At 38.1% G+C, this 20,922-nt stretch overlaps 1 protein-coding gene across 6 annotated transcripts in view; it reads right to left on the bottom strand.

Moving 5' to 3' along the window:
* MYO5A (myosin VA) overlaps positions 1-20,922 on the bottom strand; it is a 188,814-nt gene that overhangs the window by 14,334 nt on the left and 153,558 nt on the right. For 2 of the 6 annotated variants that reach the window (XM_060618497.3, XM_060618499.3), the window contains exons 28-33: positions 17,533-17,760; positions 12,924-13,024; positions 9,986-10,066; positions 7,986-8,184; positions 5,534-5,608; positions 4,193-4,286 (exon numbers count right to left, since the gene is read on the bottom strand). In XM_060618497.3, coding sequence (XP_060474480.2) covers positions 4,193-4,286; positions 5,534-5,608; positions 7,986-8,184; positions 9,986-10,066; positions 12,924-13,024; positions 17,533-17,760 — 778 coding nt within the window. The remainder of the gene's footprint in view (positions 1-4,192; positions 4,287-5,533; positions 5,609-7,985; positions 8,185-9,985; positions 10,067-12,923; positions 13,025-17,532; positions 17,761-20,922) is intronic. The other 4 variants (XM_060618501.3, XM_078448624.2, XM_060618500.3 and 1 more) reach the window with 3 other exon arrangements.

Below are 20,922 nucleotides of genomic sequence, written 5' to 3'. Positions count from 1 at the left end.
TTTGTGGAAGTATGTGCTAATAAGCAGGTTTTTTCTTCTTTTATTTATAGGGAGGGGGCAGTTAAGAAATCTCTTTAGGCATAGGTTGAGTTGAACCTGGTGTCAAACAAACAAAATGCAGCTCAGAAGCATTAGAAAATTTAATGTTGCTGATTCTACAAGGTATCAGTAGAGCTTCCCCTGTCACCCTGGGCAACTTCCTATGTTAGTTCTGGGAAGCCAGCTCCATAGGACAAGGTTATCACAGAGAACGCCAGTACCTGCCAGTGTTCTGGCTTAAGTGGCAGGGAGCCAGCCTAGTGACACTCCGTCCACCTCATGCTGCAGCATCACACACCGGGATTACCAGCGCTGACAATCACCACCGTCCATCACCACTATGATATCTAAAGAGTGATCATATCGTGATTGGACAAGTCAGGACTGGGATATCTAGTGTTTCATATGCATGGTAAACTGTATGTCTCTATGCAGGAGACAGGAGATTCAAGCTATTTAGTTTTACACAAATTACTTCTGGAGTCAGTTTAAACACAACACCATGAAGAACTCAGGATCAGCACGCAGTGGGCTTCACAGCTTGTACATATGCTGCATGTAAGGTACAAAAGAGTCAAATCCCTGCCATCTGTCTTACTAGATGCTTTGAGGCATAGAAACAATTCTGAGAGGGGAAACAGAGGAAACAGATTCAATATATTATATGTTTATCAATAAAGGTACATATTTGGGCCCTATGTAACTCAAAAAGAATGTTTTAAACCTACTGATTTCATCCATTGATGATGAGATATACCATTATTTTATATAACACTAAAGAAGGAAAAACACTGCCAATTAAACTACAACCCATCAATAATTTTTGAAAGACGCAACCAAATTTGAGATGTTAAAATGTAAAAATTTGTATATCTCAGAATTTAAGAAATACAGTAAATATTTTTATTAGATTTCATGTTTTAAAAGAAAGCTTCACTTTCCTTTTGCAAAACCTCTAACCAAGGTATTTTTGGTTCTGTACAAAAATGTCAGAGACAAAATTTGCCATATTTTCATTAAAAGTTTCTCTCTGCCTTTGAATTCTCCTCAGAGATTTGAGTCTTTATAAAAATGCATAGATAAAATATAGATGTAAGCTCAACACAAACCTGATTTATTTAGCAAGCTATCTTCTAATTAAAATAAAATGTCAAGCTTTATCTAGCATCAGGAAAATATAAGGCCAGAAAGAATAAAGCCAGGACCACATCCCAGTTTTCAAAGACTCAAAAGATCTTGGGGTTGTTTGGTCCAATGTTTCATCTAATACAGACTTTCTTCTAGAAAGACCTGAAGCGATCTCTATTTTCTATTTTCTAGATTCGTTATACTCGAGGGAAAAAAATATTCCTGAACCTTTTTGTCCTGGAAAAGGAAAGGAAATTGCATAATTTTTTAAAAGTTAAATTTTCCTCACTTTGGTACCAGAAATATCTTGATTTCAGGCTTAATAGAGACAGTCAAATAAATTCCTACAAGAAGAGAGGTTGTGTTGGAAAATATGACACAAAGGGAGAGTTAAGTGTTCCTGGAAAGCTTGGGTTCTAGTGCCAGTTTGGCTACTAACTGCCGAGACCTTGGCAGTCACTTACAGTTTCTGGACCTCCGTTTTTTATTCCCATGAAATAATTAACTGATTTCCAGAATTCTTTTAGGTATAAATTCCCTGACTCCATGAAAATTGACATGGAACACCCACTACTGGATTAAAATACAGCACAAAGCACATCAAATTTTGAAACACTCTCAATTTAGCTATATCAAATTATATATGTTGGTGTTTAAAAAAAAAAAAGCCACACTGGTTTCTAAAAAAGTCTCCTTAATTAAGGGTAGCCCATAGGAGGAGGCAAGAGTCTTGCTATTTTAAACCAGAAGAATTTAAGTATATTATATTTAGAGAAAAATACAAGAAAACTTTTAGTTTTTAAAAGATGCTTTGTTGTAGAAAGTTGCCTGTATTTTCTGTATAATGGGAGATTAAGAGATATGAAAAGTATTAGAAGAGCTTGCTACCTTTATTCTCTAATTTGGGGGGGGGGGGGGGAGAGACACTGCACTCAGCACATGTCCAAGTCACACACATCTATTTTGTTTTATTCTTTAGATACATATCATTTAACTCGAAATATAACTTTTCTGAAGAAATGATGTCTTTGTTTAATCTATGAAGTGTTTCTCAAATGCTCCTTATAGGTTTGAGAACATAGCTGGCAAGATAGTTTCATTGATGAGATTGATTTCTGATTGATAATGGCTTAAAATTTCTGACTTCTTGAGGTATTCTAACCTATCTCAATTTAAAGTATACATAACAAAAAAAGCTGAGTAAAAACTTAAAATAATAAGTGGCTTTGTTATTTATGAAATTTTACTAATGTATTGCAAAGAAATCATTAGAAGTTGAAAAAACTAATTGGCTAGTTAATACCCTTAAAATCAGTTCTTTCAGGCACTCTGCTAATTATCATCTCATGATATAATTAAAGCAGAATTAAGTGCAGAAAGGTTTTCAAAATAAAGATTTTTTAAAGTTCTGTCGACAGACATTACAGTCCATGTGTGTGTGTGATTTGGAGGCTCAAAGTTTTAATGTAATATATAAATCATGTAATGCTACATGATTATAAATAAATTATGACTGCAAAGTAATCTATATGGTTTCTAAATAAATATTTCAACATTCGTATACCCAAAGAGTATTATCCTCTTCAAAGTGAACACCTATGTTGCCATTCTAAATATTTCTGGAACTTGTTTATTTGTTCAACAAATACTGAAGGAATGATTATCGTGGGTCAGACACTATGCTCAATGCTGTGAAAACAAGGAGAAATAAGAAGTGGTCCCTATGCTCAGGAAGCTCATGGCCATTGAGGAAGCCAGTGATTTAAACAGAAAACTGCTAAAAGTACGACTGTGAAAACCACAAAAAATGTGAGCCATCGTGGTACACAGAGGGCAGAGCCATAAAGCCTGCCTGCATGATCAGGAGAGGCTGCGCTTGGGGATGTGACATCTGACTCTGGTCTCAAAGGATGACCGGGACTTGAGCAAGAGAAGAAGGAAGACCAAACAGAAAGGACAGTCAGGACAGACCTGGAATGCTGAAAGAAGGAAAACCACACAGAGTTAACATGGTAGACTCTTCTGAGCATTCCCAGTGTTGGGGACTCTTCATCCTTTGAGCCAAGCAAACACTATGCAGAGTGACACCGAGAGAACAGATGGGTAGTCAGACTGCACAGTATCATTTCTGGTCAAAATCGCATAGGTTTGAAGGCAATTCCAAAGAGGGTCTCTAAATCTCTTGAACAACGAGAACATTGTTAGAATATGCTTAGAACCTGGCTTTACCTCCATTTACTGCTATATCCCTGGCACCTAGATACATACCTAGGGAAGGAACAAGCATACTGATCCAAAAGACAAGATTCATTTGTATATAATAACAACTTGTATTTGATCATTTTTTCAAGGTGTTTTCCCATCGTCATATACAAACCATGAAACGCCTAAAGAAATTTTATTTCTTTATAATCATAATTCATTTTTCCTTATTTACTTCTCTTATTTTCTCTATTAGATTCTTTGAAGATGCAGACTTAATTTTACTCATCTTAGTTTCCCTAATACTAGAAGTAACAGTAAAAATAATAATAAAATTGTATATAGCATTTGCTATGTGTCAGGAAATACACTAAATACATTATACACATTAATTCATTTCATCTTCACAAACTGTCAGATAGATGCCATGATAATTCCCATGTAACAAGTGGGGAAACTGAGGCATAGAGAGGTTCAATAACTTGCCCGACATCAGAGGACTAATAAAAGAGCTGGGAGTTGATGCCAAGAAGCTTGGCTATAGAATCCATGCGCTTAACCTCTATGTTATACTGCCAAGCACAGTGTCTGGAGCAAAGAATACAGTCATTAGATGCTTGTTGAATGAATTCGCTCTTCACAAATTACTACTACCATGAAAAGAACATTTTTCCCTACCTAGCAATGGAAATTTCCACTCCACGGAGGCCAAGTTTGCTGGTCTAATACCATCCTTAATAACTGCATGCAAACCTGTTAGACCACTAGTATAACAAATATAAAATCAAGATTTGGCAACTGTTATAAAATCATGTTTAAATACCTTCTAGTTCACCAATTTTTTTGGCAAATACTTTCAGTTGTTTTTTCAGTTTTCGAACAGTCTTGTCTTGTTTTTCAAGTTGCTCCATCAAATCCTAAAGATTAAAATGAGAAATATAACAGAAAAATCAAAATGGGCCTTCGAAAAGGCAGAGAAGGAAAGCAGACACAAAATCACAGGAATAGCAGTTAGTTTTACATAAAAGCTCCAGAAAAGCTCACTGGTGGAGCCACCACCTGGCTAAAACTGGCAGGCATGGGAAATACAGCTACCAGAAAAGCCAAATGTTAAAATACACACTGCCATAAGATCCTTTACAGCGTGATGGAGAGCAGGCTCCCTGGGGAGTCTTTTCCAGTAGACCCCATGTAGGTAAAACAATTAAATGCTCAAAAAATGTACTGCTTTTCCAGTGGAATGCTTTCTTTCAAGGGGGAAGAGGCAAAATAAATTTTGATGAATGCTCAAAAAGTTCTGTGGGAAGTTTTAAGGATGGTTGAACTTAGGCTGGGGCTTTTGACACCTGTGTGTGAGAAGCACTGTCTCTATGAGACCCACCCTTTGGAGATGCTAAAATTAGTCCTATAACTTAGAAGTTTGGGGAATTAAAAGGTAAGATGAAAAAATAACCACAGAGAAAGAATAAAGAGTGGCATGTGGCATAACATACACGTAAAATTTCACAGGTGATATAATTTTTCTCATAGAGAAAAACGGGAGCAATTCCTAATGCTTCATGCCCCCCCAAAAAAAGAAAAGAAAAGAAAAAAAACACAGTACATTCAAGGGGAAGGGGTAAAAAAGTCTGTGATGACTGGCTAATTAATCCAGAATTCTCAGATCACAGGCATAGTTAAGAGATCAATAAGTAAGAAGAAAATGGGTAACAGCAGACTTGAAGCTTAGGGGAGAAGTCAATCAGTGATATCCGTGGTTATTATTCAGGTTATGGTGAAGAAAAGTATTTACAAACACAAATACTCATTCCCTTTGCAGTTTAAGACAGCACAGATTTAGATAGTAGACCATTGAGTCAAAGGGAACAGGTGCTAACATTTCAAAGTGTTCATTTGTGTTTCTTGGATTGTACTTTATCTTTCAAATCACATTTTGCTTCCATCACACTGTAAGCCTAGTGTTAATAACAAATCCAACGTGACAATGGACGCAAGACACTGATAGAGGTGACACCACTGGCTACGAGACAGCTGTGGGAAGAAACAGGTTTCGTGAAGGTTTTTGAAGAGATTCCTGAGGAGGGGCGGGCAGCAGTGTGCTGTTCAATAACAGAGGCTACAAGTAGCAAAGGAGACAACAGAAATGCACTCCGAATTTACATACAATCATCCGCTTGTAAAGTGAAATCCGATATGATTGATACTTCTTAGGGTCATCTGCATATAATTCCTCAAAATACTGAAAAAACAGGCACAATGGATATTTGTTTTTCTCTGTGTCTTTGAGGGGAATTCAACTTCTCAGCAAAATCAATTTAAAAATATTTTTAAAACCCAAATAATTAAAGTATATATTCTTGAAAGGCTCTGCCATTGCCTTCTGATCTTTCCAGTATAGATGATTCTAATTATATATATATATATATGCATATATATATATATATACACATACATATATATTTTCACATGCTCAGAGGACACAGCTCAGGCATCATCATTTAGCAGGTAAACAGAGCAGTGGCGATTATTCCTCAGATAAAGCTGTTATTTCACTCCTCAGACCTGCTCACAAGTTGCTCTATTTTTTTTTTTCCACTGTCAGCAGTAGTGACAAGGGCAAGAAGGCAAATGAAGTGAAAGCGAGAATCACGGCAAGGTGGCACTCTTGTCTGAAGTTGTAAAGGCTGGTGAGAAGCTGCGTGCCCTCCTTCCCTGAAAGGCAGCATGGGGAAGGCCTGTGGAGTATGCTTCCAAGAGGAGGGAGAAAGGCCATCTTTGTGTTCGTGTTGGGAGGCAGGTGGGTAAGAGGGTTACGCAGGGTCGGGTTTCTAAGAACACTAAGCCTAGATCTCACTGCTGCTTTACTATTCTGCTCAAGTGTTTCCTAAAGAAATGCACAATTACGAATGAGAAACTGTATAATGGTTTTGAAAAGTGCATTATTCCCTACACTTAAGTTTGAAACCATTCTCCAGAGTGAGGTATGAGAAGCAGCTGACTTGAGGAGGCTTTTCTAAAACTCAGAGAAACTCATTAACTAGTCTCTTCCCCTTAGAATTTGAAAGCTTGATTTACTTTTCTATTAGCTATGAAAAACTGCCAAGAAAATTCATCCTGCAGACAAGCTTGCAAAAGAAATGGTGAATCAACTTAGTAAAAAAAAAAAAAAAAAAAAGACTCTGGGAACGTGCCATCCAGAAGCATCTTGATTTCACGGTTTCACCTTGTATTTTAAGATAATCATTCATAAGCACAGAATTTATACACTGATGAATCATTATAATTTAGCATATTTATCAATACTTAAGCATTCAAGCACTGTTAGTTCAATTTAAGCAACAATACACTTGAGAGTAATAAAATGACATTTAAAAAATATTCCATGATTCAGAATACTTTCTCCCACGAATTAGTAATATTTCAGTCACTCTGGAAAGAGTCCAACACCTGCTGTCACTTGCCTCTCCCATTCCCACAACAGAGCCTCATGCAGCAAGCTATCCTCAGAGGGACAGACAGTGAGAAGAATACTTTTAGGTTTTGTGTCTAATTTAATAAAAGGTGGGTGAATAGATGACACTAGAAAACTATTTGTAACATAAATGATCACTAATGGAGTTTTGGAGTGGTAATTCAGATTGTTAAATCTGCAGAGAAAATCCAAACTATTTTTATTAAAGGTCATTAAACCCTGAACAACAACAAAAAAGACCGGTCACTACCAATTCTTAATAGCTTTTCTCAAAACTAGGCTGACACTACAATATAGATTTTATGTAGAAATGTGGAGCTACAACTTTTCAATGACTTTTAATTTAATAAATATATTTATTAAACTTAAGTAGGTTTAAAAAATCTGTAATAAGTTATTTTGTGACGGAAATATTTTAGAAAATATTTCCTGTAAAAGAAAGAAAGAGGAAAAAAAAGGAATAAGAAATAACTTGGACTCTGTGCCAGCACTCAGAATCTGGCAAGAGAAAAAAAAAAATTCATTGCACTTCTGTTAGAATAAAAAATGTATAAACTTGAATCCTGATGTCCCTGCACCCTGACCTGGGGTCAGGTATGCTGACGCTATCCAATGTCCACCAAAAGCCCCTGCTTCGTTCTGCCAACCACCTTTCCTGACCGTCACTCCAACCCCACCTGTCTGCTAGAGATGGAGGCAGGAATGGCCTTCGTGGCTGCCTAGGGACCAAAGGTCAAAAGAGCTTGTTCCTGGTCTCTACTGTGACAACCACATAACAACCTCCTTATAATGGCAGGGTCTGAAGCTGAAGTGGAGAAAGCAGGTCACCTGAGTTCTCAAGGATAGCAAAAGCCCAGCACACAGTCAGGGGATATCTCCCAGACCCTCCAAGCTAGGTCTAAGAATGCTCAGACACGCCAGAGCCTTCTGTAGAAACACAACCTGTGCACGTGCCTTTTTCATTTCTACCAACACAATCACATTTTCCTTACTCCATCTCTGCTAGAGAAAGAGGGTATCATGTGTGAGGCAGTGAGTCTCTCCCAGTCAAAAAGGATGTGTTTGATCAAAAAGAAACTAGGACCGTGCTGGAGGGCCAAGCACTGCCTACTAAGAATGCACGGACCTGGGCGCCTCTCCTTACCAAATTTTCGTTGGTCAACCTGGTGATCTCGTGTTGCAGGCTGGCCTCGATGCGGGCCTCCGGGGGCAGCTGCAGGTTCTGCGCCAGCAGCTGCTGCTGCCGATTGTTCTCCTCCTTCAGGCTCTGGATCTCTCCACGCAGGGCTTCAGCCTCATTCTCGTGGCTCCTCTTCTGTGACTGGAGCTGGGATTCCAGGAGCCTGAGGAGAAGCCACACAGGTTGAAAAGGGAGAGGACACCTGAGTCTCTGCTCGGTGGGTGTGACACTTTGTGCTCACTTGCAAGGGCAGGAAGAGTGGGGAATCTTTAATGTTTGTGTAACTTCTGATTTCATTCAAGTCAAGAAGCTCAAACAAGGGCCAGCAACGGAAACAAGCGCTCTCATATTTGTGTCTTTCTGAATTGTGGACCCTGCTACAAATATATCATCTTCAAAGGCTCTAACAAATAGAAAAGTTTAAGCTCTTTTGAAAAGTTTATAAGAAATGATGACTAAAATAATCAATTTAAAAGACACAGCTTTAATCTGGTTTACAACATTTACAAACTAGCATTTAAGTTGGCAAAGAATACCTTTGTCACAGAGTAACTCTACACTGCAGAGGGCAAGATTACAAACTTCCAATCTAATTAAATATGCCTTTAAGAATTTCAGTGTTACTAATTTCAGGCAGAGAGTGTGCCCAGGGTCCCATTTCTACTTTCTACTCTTATCTCTGAAGGACAGAAAGGCTCGAGTGTGACTCTGAAATATATACAGATTTTCCCAAATGCAGATCGTTCTAAAACTTCATATACATGCATTTTAAATTTGTCATCTTCTCTCTCCCCCATAAACTTCCATATCAATAACAGAATCCTAACAAGACATGGTTTTAGAACAGAGATGTTAATAGGATGAACAAAGTGGTTACTGATTCTCTGAGCAAGCATGCAAGTCAGCTGTGCCTGTAAGTAGAGCAGGGTGTTGGTGGTGAGAATATCAGCACCCCCCATTTACCATGCACCCCCACTCCTACATCCACCCCTTTTCCAAACACAGAACCAAGTTATGGTTACAAATTAACTAACACAAAGAAAGAAATGACGTCCTTTTATCCTAATCCCCTTTGTTATCAACTGCTGGGCAAAAGTTAGTGATGCCATTGCAAGCAAATTGTTAACAACAGACTGAAAATATCTAGTAATTATAAAATTTCAAAGGAATCTGAATAACACCACAAAGTTAATAATGATGGCTTGTGGTTAGAACAAACAAAGCAGAATAAACAGGAAGTCCTTGAAAAAGAAGTTAAGTATTTTAAAAATGTAATTACTAACGTGGTATTTTTATGAGATTTTAAAAATACAAATATCCCTAGAGCAGATGAATGTCTATGTTAGAAAGCTGCTGTTGTTTCAATTTTATTTGCTTTCCCCTAAACACATGTAATGTGTTGAGTTTAGGTAATTATTTTGAACTTCAGCAATGCAAGAGACCCCCCTGATTTGTGGTCTCACATATCTGAATTTCACAAGAATCACATAGAAGGCCAAATTATGCACTCAACACTGCTGTTAGGCAGCATGGTACTAATATAGAAGACCGCACAGTCTCATTGCCACAGGTACTTATGTCCTTTAGATTAGTCATTATTCCAAACAAGAAACCACTAAGTAATAGGTATTAATCTCTCCCATGGTAATTTGGGCTCTAGTTGAAAGGTTTTGTCTTTTTTCCAACTCCTACTGGGAGATTCACAAATTTTAGTGTGTGAAAGAAAGATCCTTCACTTATGGCCCGCAATTCCTATATTCACTATCAATCCATTTCAGCTTTAATTGCATCCCTTAGTGGAGAAGATTTTTAAGAAGGTGTTGGCTGAATGTTCTAAGTTTTGCTGAAATTTACCCAGGAAGACAATTAATGTATAAGAAACATAGAAGTTAAAGTCAGGAAGACACTGTTAGTAAGAGAAACAACAAATTAATAACATTCCATTTTGAAGAGGCAAATATAACCTGTTGGCTTGTTTTAACCCTTCATAAACCAGCCACAGCTCTCCATCCTCATTCAACTCATGGCAATCCATAGCAGGTGATCTTCCATGCAAAAGGAACAACAATGCAAAACACAAAGGGATACAGGACGGTCATGAGATGATGATGGACAAGAGCAGCACATGGTATTCCAATATTTAATTAAGTCAATGAGACTTTTTTTATTAATTACAAATGACTTTAAGACATTATCACAAAAATTATTTTTGGTTAATTTTTTAAAAAATGGGTAACATGTAACATCACATGTCAATGGGTAGAAAGTAAAACAAAATATAATCAAGGAGTGAGAAGTACTTTTTCTGCAAAATCTGAAATGAATGAAAAGGTGAGAAAGAGGTTCTGTTTTTAACATTTTATTCAGCTAGCAGAGTGATCTTATATGTCACATATTATATTAGAGACCAAGCATGACAATCACACACACATAGAACAAAAACTTCAGCTACTGTCTTCATGGGGCAATCTTCACAATCCATTTCAAAATGAATGAAGCTTTAAGTCTTCTAAGTAGAAACTGGTTTTCACTTAATAAAATCTGCTTTCCTATTTTTAAAACTGTCTTAAGAAATTCTTATAGGGGTAACTTATAAATAAGTATATGTCCAAAGTTCTCAGCTTTTATGACATGATTTTTAAAAAGATTTTTTGTGTCAAAAATTAACGTTAAGATCTGGAGAAACTGCTTTTCTTTTAGAGATGTGACACATTTTAATAAAAGTATGTATAAATAATAAATAATAATGACAAAGTCAAGTACAGGTTTTTTTCTACCTGGAGTATAAAAATAATATTTTGGGGTATTTGCCATCAGATACTGTCCTACATCCTTCCACGTGTATGATTTCATTTAGTTCTCCTAGTAACCCATCATGTATCATTTGCGACACTGCAAAGGGAGACACTGAGTCTTAGAAATAAGATACCTGTGGAGGTTACACAGCTGGCAAGTAGCAGAGCCCAGGGCTATCTGACTCCAGAGTCCAGGTTTTTACTCTTCCTACTAGACTTCTCTTTATATGGTGTGTACATAAAGCACAGGCCAGAGAATGCTCTTCTGTTTACCATCTCCCCTTGGAGAGTTTATCCACTTTCATGGTCGCAATTATATTATTATATGCTGATGACTTCAAAATTTGTATCTCAGTCTATATACCTCTCCTATTCCAGATCTATATTTTCAACTGCCTATGGATTTCTCTCCTTAGATGTCTTCCTAGCTCTTTAAATTCATTACTTATAAATCTGCTGGTCATCTCCGCCCTGAACTTCCCCACACCACAGACCCAGGATCATGAAATGGCATCACCACATCCAACCAAGTATCCAAGCAGACACTTGACAGCCACCCTCTATAATTCCCTATCCCTCACCCACACATCCAAGCCACAAGATTTACTGACTTCATCTTATGTATCTTTCAAAGTGTCCCCTTTCAATCTCAACTGCCACCAATCACATCATAGTCACTGTAATCAGTCATTTAATTACAGTAATAGCTTCCTAACTAGTCTTTATGCCTTCAATCTCTTTCTACTATAATCTGTTCTCTAACATAAAAGCCAGGGCTAGCTTTCTAAAATTCCAATATCATATCATTCTCCTACTTAAAACATTTCAACAACTTTGACTGTCATTGGAGTGATGTCCATATTGTCTTGGCTATCTCCCCAACAGCCTACAAACTCTGTGAAAGCAAGAACTACATTTATCTTCCTTACTGCTATATTCCCAGTGTGTGACACAAGGCCTAACATGAAACTGGCATGCAATACATATTTGGTGATTGAATAGCAGAGTGGATGGGTGGACAGTGTAATATAGCTCTTTCTATACTAACACATTCTTACATAGAAGTTATGCTTATACTTTATGTCATAAATTAAAATTTAAGTTTAATCCAATACTTTTTAAGCATTCTCCATTCTTACCCATAAAACAAGAATAGTACCTTAAATTTTGTATGGCAATATTCTTTAGTCTGTAAAGTATTTCTGTATACTAGCCCTGATATGACACAGCAGGAGACTTAGACTGCACACTTGTAACACAAATCCCCAGAATCATCTTTCTCTGTGATCATCACGGGCCATGTTAAGCATGTAGCCTGTAAGTTCAGAGTTCAAAGGCAAAGAGGCTCTGTTGGGAAGTGGGGGTGGTAGGAAGGCTGAAGGAATTGCAGAGATGAGACTTCACTCTGTGATAACCTCAGCTACAGGGGAAGTCTTTAGTAAAGTTTCATCATTTAGTGGCTGTGCAAATCCTGTACCTTCAGTCAGACTACCCAAAGCTCTTGGTGCTAAGTGCCATCTATAACTTCACTTGTGTTTGTGGTAAATAAGATAAAATCAGAGTTAGGATTTTCTCAAAACACCTTAGGAAATGTGACAAATACTTGGTCTTAAATATCAGGGTCCCATCCAAGTACTCTTGTAGAATGATATGGCCAACACTGATATGATTCCAGATACTTCCTCACTTCTCTCCACTCTGAATTTCAATTACCGAAAGCTAAAGTTGCCCCTATAAACCTTTACAAATAACCAACCATCCTGCACAAAATATGAAAGTGACTACCCAAGACAGTCCAACAGTGAGCAATTGGTTTTCCTCTCAAGGCTAAGACCCTAAATAATACAGAAATATCATCCCTTGATGTAAAGAACATTCATTCCCCTTGATCCCTCTCATCAATAATGCTACCTCAATATTATAAGTGAGATTTTAATGAGGAATTTATTAGAAACCTTGAATTCCCTCTGAAGGTCAGATGGTGTCTAATAAAGGTCAGATGATGTCTATATAAACACTTTGACTTACTGTACAAAAGACTGGCTTAAAGACAAAGATACACATGACTATGATTAAACCAAAATGAATAAAAAGAAAATAGGCTTACCTGTTTGTTTCTTTCAAACCAATGTATGCTTGTGCTATTTCACCTTTATCTTTCATTTTTTGCACATCTTCCAAAAGTATTGTGGAATCTGTCATTGTATTCTGAAGGGGGAAATGACACATTTCCACATTAACAGTCAATTCAAAAGCTTTAGACCACACACAACATTGCTCTTTCCTCCAGAAGAGAGGATTTATGTGTTCCCCCAGAGCTCCTGGTCCCACCAGAGTGCCAGGCCTGGCCCCGTGCAACTACAGAGGAGGGTCTGGCACAGGTAGCTAAGAGCAAGAGACACCTTCAGTCCCTCTCTTGAAAATCCCTATTGCTCTACTACAAAGGTGGTGAGAGTCTAGAGCACCAGTGTCCTGTAAATAAAATCACTGATGGGCTGTGTGTATTTTACATGATGTGTAAAAATATATATATGTGTGTGTGTGTATATATATATATATTTCATTAAATAGCTCTTTAGTGTCCTTGCCTGATAATTGTTCTAATGCTATATAATAACACAAATATATATATTTCAAAGTGTGTATATATATATTAAGTATATGTATACTTAATATATAAAGATATAGATATATTTCCAAGTATACATAAAGTATTACAACAATAACTAGGTAAAAACACCAAGCAACACTGAATGGACAAAGACCAAAACTATTCTTTCTACTACTTGCCATCTAGTTATAATAAAATAAATGCCCCAGTAAAACACTGTAAAGTTTGACATAAACCTCATCTTTCCATTAAAAGCTCAGTACAAAAAAGTGGATGATACGCTTTAGTAAAATTAGAAGTTTTTTCTCACATATTTAAATATATATAAATGGGAATGATTTAGCTCCCTGTAAATATCTACCATCTGCTGTTATTCAACTAACTCTTTTTCTGTCTGTTACATTATAGTATGGTACATAAGTTTTTGAAATACATATCTAGCAGGTCAGCATTACTAATGATTTTGTATAAAAAGCACTTTTCTGCCAACATTTTTAATTCATTTTTTATTTTTCCTTTTTAGTCTAATCTGTCTGACAACCAATGCAATTTCCACATCTTGCTTCTACTTGGCTACTCTCTGTCTCTCCTAAATCAGGGCAAGAATAGACTAAGAACTATTGTTCTCTGGCTTCTAGAGAATAATACACTTTAGAACAGAGGGGACCATCCTATTGGTCTAAATAGTATATGTCTGATCTGTTAGTCAATGTTTGCTCTAAAGCAAGGTCTCCCAATGAAGTGGACTTAATAGAATACATTTCGAATACCATGATCTTAGAGACCAGTTCTAAGTTCAAGACCAGATCTTGCTAAGAAACATACTTCAAAAAAATCCTACTTTCCTCCTAATGCTGTCTTTTTTGTAAGTTTATAAATGCATCCTCAGAGAAGACCAAATATAATCTGATAAGAACTTTAACAAGAGCTTATGTTTTACTGAATTTTAAAAATCTTTCCCATAAATACCACATAGAGCATTTCTTTAGCTATTATTTCTAAATATTTTAGTACATATTTCATAGAAAACTTTTTTTCTCTTTCCCTGAAAGAAAATTTTTCTATTCTACAAAGGGCTGTACTCAGATTTTTGACATTTAGGTAGCAACTCTGAAAGACCCAATCCCTATATTAAATGACGCTACATGTTTTCTCTGATATCTGAACACCTATATGATGTAGTTTTAAACTTTCAGTAAATTAGGTAACTTGATCCTATTAACTAATGTAAAGGAAAGATAAACTTCTTGATAGGCTGCTTTCCTGGTAGTAAGCAGCCAGTCCTTCCCTCAGCTGGTCCATCTTAGCTAAGAAGTGGTGGTTGGGGCATGGGATCAGACTTGGACCACAAGTGTTAGGAAATCCCTGACTCACTGCTCAAAGTTTGTCTCCCCTCAAGCCAGTGACCGGAAGTTCAGAAAGGGTTGCACCATGTAGGAAAATCCTACCCTTCCCAGGAAGGCTGTACTCCATTCCTGAGGCTCTTTCTCACCCTTGGCCAACAAACCGAGAGCTTCGAGACAAGAGTGCAGGACACACTGAGCTTTTCGGTGTGCTCCAAGTTACAGGACTCCCATCCCAAGCCCCCATGCTTGTGGATGGCCTACCATAACTACTATAGTGAGTCAGAGAGCCGACTCTGAATTAGAAGCCGCGGAGACCTCTCTGTTGTCCAGACTGGAGCCTACTACATCATTTTTCCACTGACTTCTCACACATGTAAGGGTCAAATAGAAAATTAATTTGTAAATATCAAAACAGACTTGGTGGCCAGAAGCATTAATTGCATATATTGGGGAAATAAAACTTAGGGTCAAATAAGGTATTTATTAAATTTTTTTTTAATTTTGTAATTACCTTGTCATCCTGAAAATCACAAGCCAGCAAGCACAAAGAACAAATGGAGAAAACAATAAGCCCTTAGTTCCATAAATAAACCCCATCAATGAGCACCATCATAACAGAGCAAAGCTAACTGTAAAATAAACCCATGAGTTGTCTCTCCTAAAACCAACTCTGTAAATAAATTAGTATTCATGGAACTGGCATGAGGTGGACATTAGCATATACATATGTGATAGTTCTCACTTCTCAGGAAAAACTGCTTGAAATCCTATTTGAGTTGTTTTGGTTTTTCTAATTGTAGGGCATTTGTGAGTATGTGAGAAAATGACCCTCCTGTTAATGTGTAGGGGTGAAATTCTTATCCTAGGTCTGTGAGAGTTATGGTAATGCTCTGATAGGAGTCATTCGTCCAAGTGAAGCCTCCCAGAATACTTGGGGGTGAAGCAGATAAACTAGACATGGCTGGGCTGGATTATCACCTAGCTCACTGGATGTCACTCACTACTGCCCTGCAAAGGAGTTGTGAAATGAGTCTCTGCAACTGGAAACTGAGTGCGACAGCCATGGGTTTGAAAAGTCTTTATCTGTGTCACAGGCATTTTTCTAAACAAAGAAGAAGCTGCTGCCATGTGTAGGCTGGGAATTGGAGAGCAGGGGCCTGAGAGTTGGAGACAGGGCCATCCCATTAGGGGCTAGAGAGTAGTTGTGAGCTGGGTAAGTGAGGATGTGTGATACCAGAACTATGTGCTCTGTTAGCTAGGTTGTTTTCATGTCCCTTGGTTCATTTTTCTTTTCCTTTCCCTTAACTTTAGCTAAAGTTTCTTGTTAGAATACCACTTTGTCACCAAAGAACTAGAGAGAGGAGTTGTGATTTTGGACTCTGCTCCAGCTAGTGTGCAGAGACAGGCTTGTATCTCAAGGCCCAACCACAGTGGTAGTCATGGGAACCAAACTGACACAGAGAAGGTGAGACGTATAGGGCCAGGTCAAAGGAAAGATTCCCCTGTCAGGATCTTCTCATTTCAGACTGAATGGTTTGTGATTTGTTGTAAAATAAGAAAGCCCATTTCTTTATATAACTCTATTTATGGCTGGGATGTTTTTTCCCTCCCAAATTATTTGGTCACAAATATCTTGTTTTCAGAATTTGATATTTTCTGGATCAGTGTTGATCTCTCAGGTACGATCTGCCTTTCTTAAACCCAAATGTTATGTGCCAGAGTCAGTATTTTAACCACCATGCAGAACTACCATTACTCTGAGATCTTCCAGTTAATTTATTATATGGTATGTCATGTAGCTGGATTACTTGATTGTCTAATTCTTGGTAACATTTTGTTTGCTGCATGAACATGGGCAGGGACACAGGCTAGGTTTTAAGATGATTACCCAGAGTCCCTCTGATGGCAAATGACAAAAAGGCCCATCTTTCACCAACACATGACAGCACTGGGTCTCAAATTACCTGAGGCTTCACAGCAATGACTTTGAAGGGCCATGTATACCCTCTGGCATGGGTCCTTTCTGTGGAATCACTACACGCAGCCCCTCTCACCTGCCACCCATCCCCCCCCCCCCCCCCCCCCCGCCCAGCCCCCGGTTTGGGACAGCTCACCCTATTAGACAGAATTCCCTGAAGTGAGCAGAAATCATCTCCATGGAACTTCTACTCAATGATCTCATTTCTAAGCCTTTTATATGTTATCTTTCCAGTTAAAAGGGCGATTTTCAACAATTTTAAACTAATTTTCAACTAATTTTAAATTCATATTTAATACCTTCCCACAGCAAGACAATTTATGGATTTATGTACTTAAAAAAAAGAGTAAAATCTTATTTCTTATTTATTCATTTAAGTAATCTGTACACCCAGCATGGGGCTTAAACTCACGAACCTGAAACCAAGAGTCACATGCTCTTCTGACTGAGCCAGCCAGGCACTCCAAATTTTACTTCTGATCAACATTTATCATGGCCAGATTACTACTTCAAGATTAATTTTAAAAGCCCTTTGCTTATGAGAAATGAAACTTGGAAGATCACTTGGGATTTCATTTATTTTTTGCTCACTTTAATTGGCATTTTCAACAGTTTTAAAGCAACATTTAGATTTTTAAAAAAATGACAACATCCTTTAGACTAAATGCTAATTAGACTAAAAATGCTCCTAAGTGTTTGCTTCATTATAAACTGGAGGAAAAGGATAGAAAGAAAGAGGCTTGTTCCCAGACATCCACTTTGGTCACTTGCTCATGCTTACCTTGGGTTGGATAGCCTCCTTCTGGCTCACCAGCTGAGATCTCAAGATGAGGACTTCCTCCTTGCGGACATCGAGCTCCTCACTCACAGAGGTCAGCTGCTCCATGAGGACACGGTAGGCTGGTGCACCTGGAGCGGTCACCTCTGGGGCACTTTTCTCACTAAGTGCCTTGCGTAACTCATTTAGCTCATTTTTCAGTTTTTTGTTTTCTGATTCAAGCTCTTGGCGCTGTATGAAGAGACAAAGAATAGTTCATTGCTGTTATCCTCAACTTTACACTGGAATTCTCTCTTCGCCCAAGATGGTAGAATTGTGCTGGAAAAGACTGTAAGAGTTACCCTAGTGAATGGCTTCCCAGGCTCTACTGGGAACTCTGTTCTTCAAATTAAGAAAGCTGACATCAAAAGGGATTTAGCAAGGTGAATGGTAGTTTGCTTCATCAAACCATATTCCAGAGTCACATTTATTCCGGGCCTGCCTAGGGAGTGTTCACAGGCTTGGAGGGATTGCTGAGCCCCAAGGGGTGAGTTTAGTCCAGTCCTCTTAGAGCCCAGGTTTTGTTCGCAGGTAAATATAAAGGCAGGTATGAGGGTGCAGCTGGTCAGGTTATTTCCAATGAATTGGGGCCTGGTGGGGTTAGCTGAGGACTGGGGACACGGGACACGGGCTGGTGGGAGCTCAGGGCTGCAGTGGGAGTGTGCCTGCAGGAAGTGGGCAGGCTCTGTTCCAGAGACAGGGCTGGGCTCCTGCCGCTGGGCTTTGACCTGGGAGTGCCACAGAGCCTTCAGAAGCCTGGGCTGGCCCTGTTCCCAGCAGTACTCCTGCTCACAGAAGGTTCAGATGAATAGAACCCTGAAATCTTAAGTAGCATCCTCTTATTTCCTTTGTAAAGCAGAATGGAAAGAGCATTGAAATCTTAGACTTTCAACTTCTAATAAAAGAAATTACCATATCATTTAAACTAACAAAATTCCATTCACTGCTTTGATGACAACAAATAGTGTATTTTTCAAACTTCACTGACATGTGTGTAACAGGCTTGTGAAGTTGCTGGCAGAAGTCCTGGGAGGGTGGGAGGAAGGGATGGGTCACCTCTTCCTTCCACCATCCAGATGGCCACACTCATCCTTTACCCCCTCCATACTTTCACATACTACCAGCCATCCCCATGCTACCAGTTAGCATTGCCCTCTGCACACTCAAACAATGGCAATGGCAGCCCAGAGTAGCGTTCTGACACTGAAATACAAATGTCTCAGGATACTGGCTGGGAAAGAGTAAAGCAGACAGGTATTTGAAAGCACCATGCTGCCTTGTTTAGCACATCACATAAGGCCTTACGACAGTGGAAATGAGACAGTTCTGGGTGTCAAAGACAAAATATTTTATTGTTTCTTCCAGAGCAGCTACCTTGGGTTTGTAGCACCATACCAAACCTGTCAACATGTTACAGTAAAACAATTTATAGTCTTTTTTTTCTACTATAGAATATATAATGCTTTCTTTCATGATGTAATCTATTCTTAAGTGAAAATGAATGAGCCTTCCTATCCCCAGTCTCCCATCACCTGGTAATCAGATTCATATTGCTCCTTTCTACAAGAGAAAATATGAATGTCTTTACTTGGACACTAAGATCTGATGCTGTGCTTCCCAAACCTTACAGTGCATCAGAATCACCTAAAGAACAGATTGTGTGGCCTCACCCTTGGGGTTTCTGATTCACACCCCTGGGGTGTGAGATCCACAAATATGCACCTCCAACAAGTCACCAGGTGATGTTGATGCTGCTGGCCCAGGGAGCACATTTTGAGAAATACCAAGCTAATCCCTGGGAACTTTATGATCTGGGCCCCATTTTTAACATACCACAGAATGTCTTTATTTGTCCATTTTTGTGTGATCTGGAGATGACAATCCTACTTTCCATGGGCCTGTGCCATCCCATCCCATATGATCCTTGTCTTATATGACCCATATTGTGAGTTAGTCCTTTAGACAAAGGGTACAAAAGGCAAAAGAGTCAGGATAATAGAGATGACTCTTTGCTGCCACCCTTTTTTCTCTTTGAAAACATAAGTACTGTCACAAGTAGTGCTATTACTGAAGGAACAGTAGATTTATTCATTTTATAATTTAGAAAGGGCAAAAGGGTTCTTCAGGGTATTTTATTTTATTTTTTTAACGTTTGCTTATTTATTTATTATTTATTTTTTATATATGAAATTTATTGTCAAATTGGTTTCCATACAATATCCAGTGCTCATCCCAAAAGATGCTCTCTTCAATGCCCATCACCTACTCTTCAGGGTATTTTAAAATACTACATTTTTTTGGTAAGAATTAATTTTCAAACAAATGATGCTACGAATCTAGGGTATTTAGAAAGTTTCCTACTGTCTGGTATTCAAGATCAGATTCTACCCACCTGATAGCAAATCTCTTAAATGTTCTAAGCATCCTTTAAAAAGGAAATACCTTATCTGAGAAGTTGTGACAATGACTAAGATAAAGTGTAGGAAAAACTTTTCAAACTGTAAAGCAAATATGAGGTATTATCAGTAAAGTGTTTATTAAAGGTCAGTGGAAGAACTCTAACTGCCTTCAAGGGGAGGGCTACTAAAGAAACTGTGGGCTGGGCAGGGATTCTCTACACCTAGATGTGCAGCCTCAAAAGGAAGCAGTAGCTACCAGTTCTGGGCTGTAGGAAGTTGCAAATCCACAAAGGACAGGTCTTACTAATGTAAATTATGTTCCACATCACAGTATTAGGAAATAACGTATCAGGACCAGATTGAAGTAATATTACTGAAAAAAACAATAATGCAAAAACCCTCAGGACAGTTTAGGGAGACCCTAGGAATTCTCAAATACATATAAAGGCTTTAAAATAATGTGTTTCCTTATGCTATTTTGTGGCTTTTCTAATTCTTAGCTTTGGTTATAATCATAAACCTTGCTATAGTTTTCTAACTATTCTAGAATATAGTTTACAAGAGGAGAAAACAGTAAAAAATAAACATAGGCAGAAAATGTCTGAGAAAAAGAAATTTAAGACTAATAACCTGATTAATAACCTAGAAAAAATGTTAAAGCTAGGGGTGTTTTGATAGCTGATAGCCTGATAGCCCAAACTTCACAGGGCTAACAAGGTTCTGATTCTGGAAAGCAAAGGAAGGAGCTGAGTGAAGTACAACCTACCCTGATTTTAATTTAATTTAATTAATTTTAATTAATTAAAGTAAACTCTGTAAAGTAAATTTAATTAATTAAAGCCCCACTGTGGGGCTCGAACTTATGACCCTAAGATCAAGAGTCGCAGGCTTCGCCGACTAAGTCAGCCAGGCTCTCCAAGTACAATCTATCCTCTATCAAGAAATACGCTCTTGT

Source organism: Panthera onca, chromosome B3 (assembly GCF_046562875.1).
Source record: "Panthera onca isolate mPanOnc1 chromosome B3, mPanOnc1 haplotype 2, whole genome shotgun sequence".
Taxonomy (NCBI): Eukaryota; Metazoa; Chordata; class Mammalia; order Carnivora; family Felidae; genus Panthera; species Panthera onca.
This window is presented reverse-complemented; position numbering and strand designations above follow the sequence as displayed.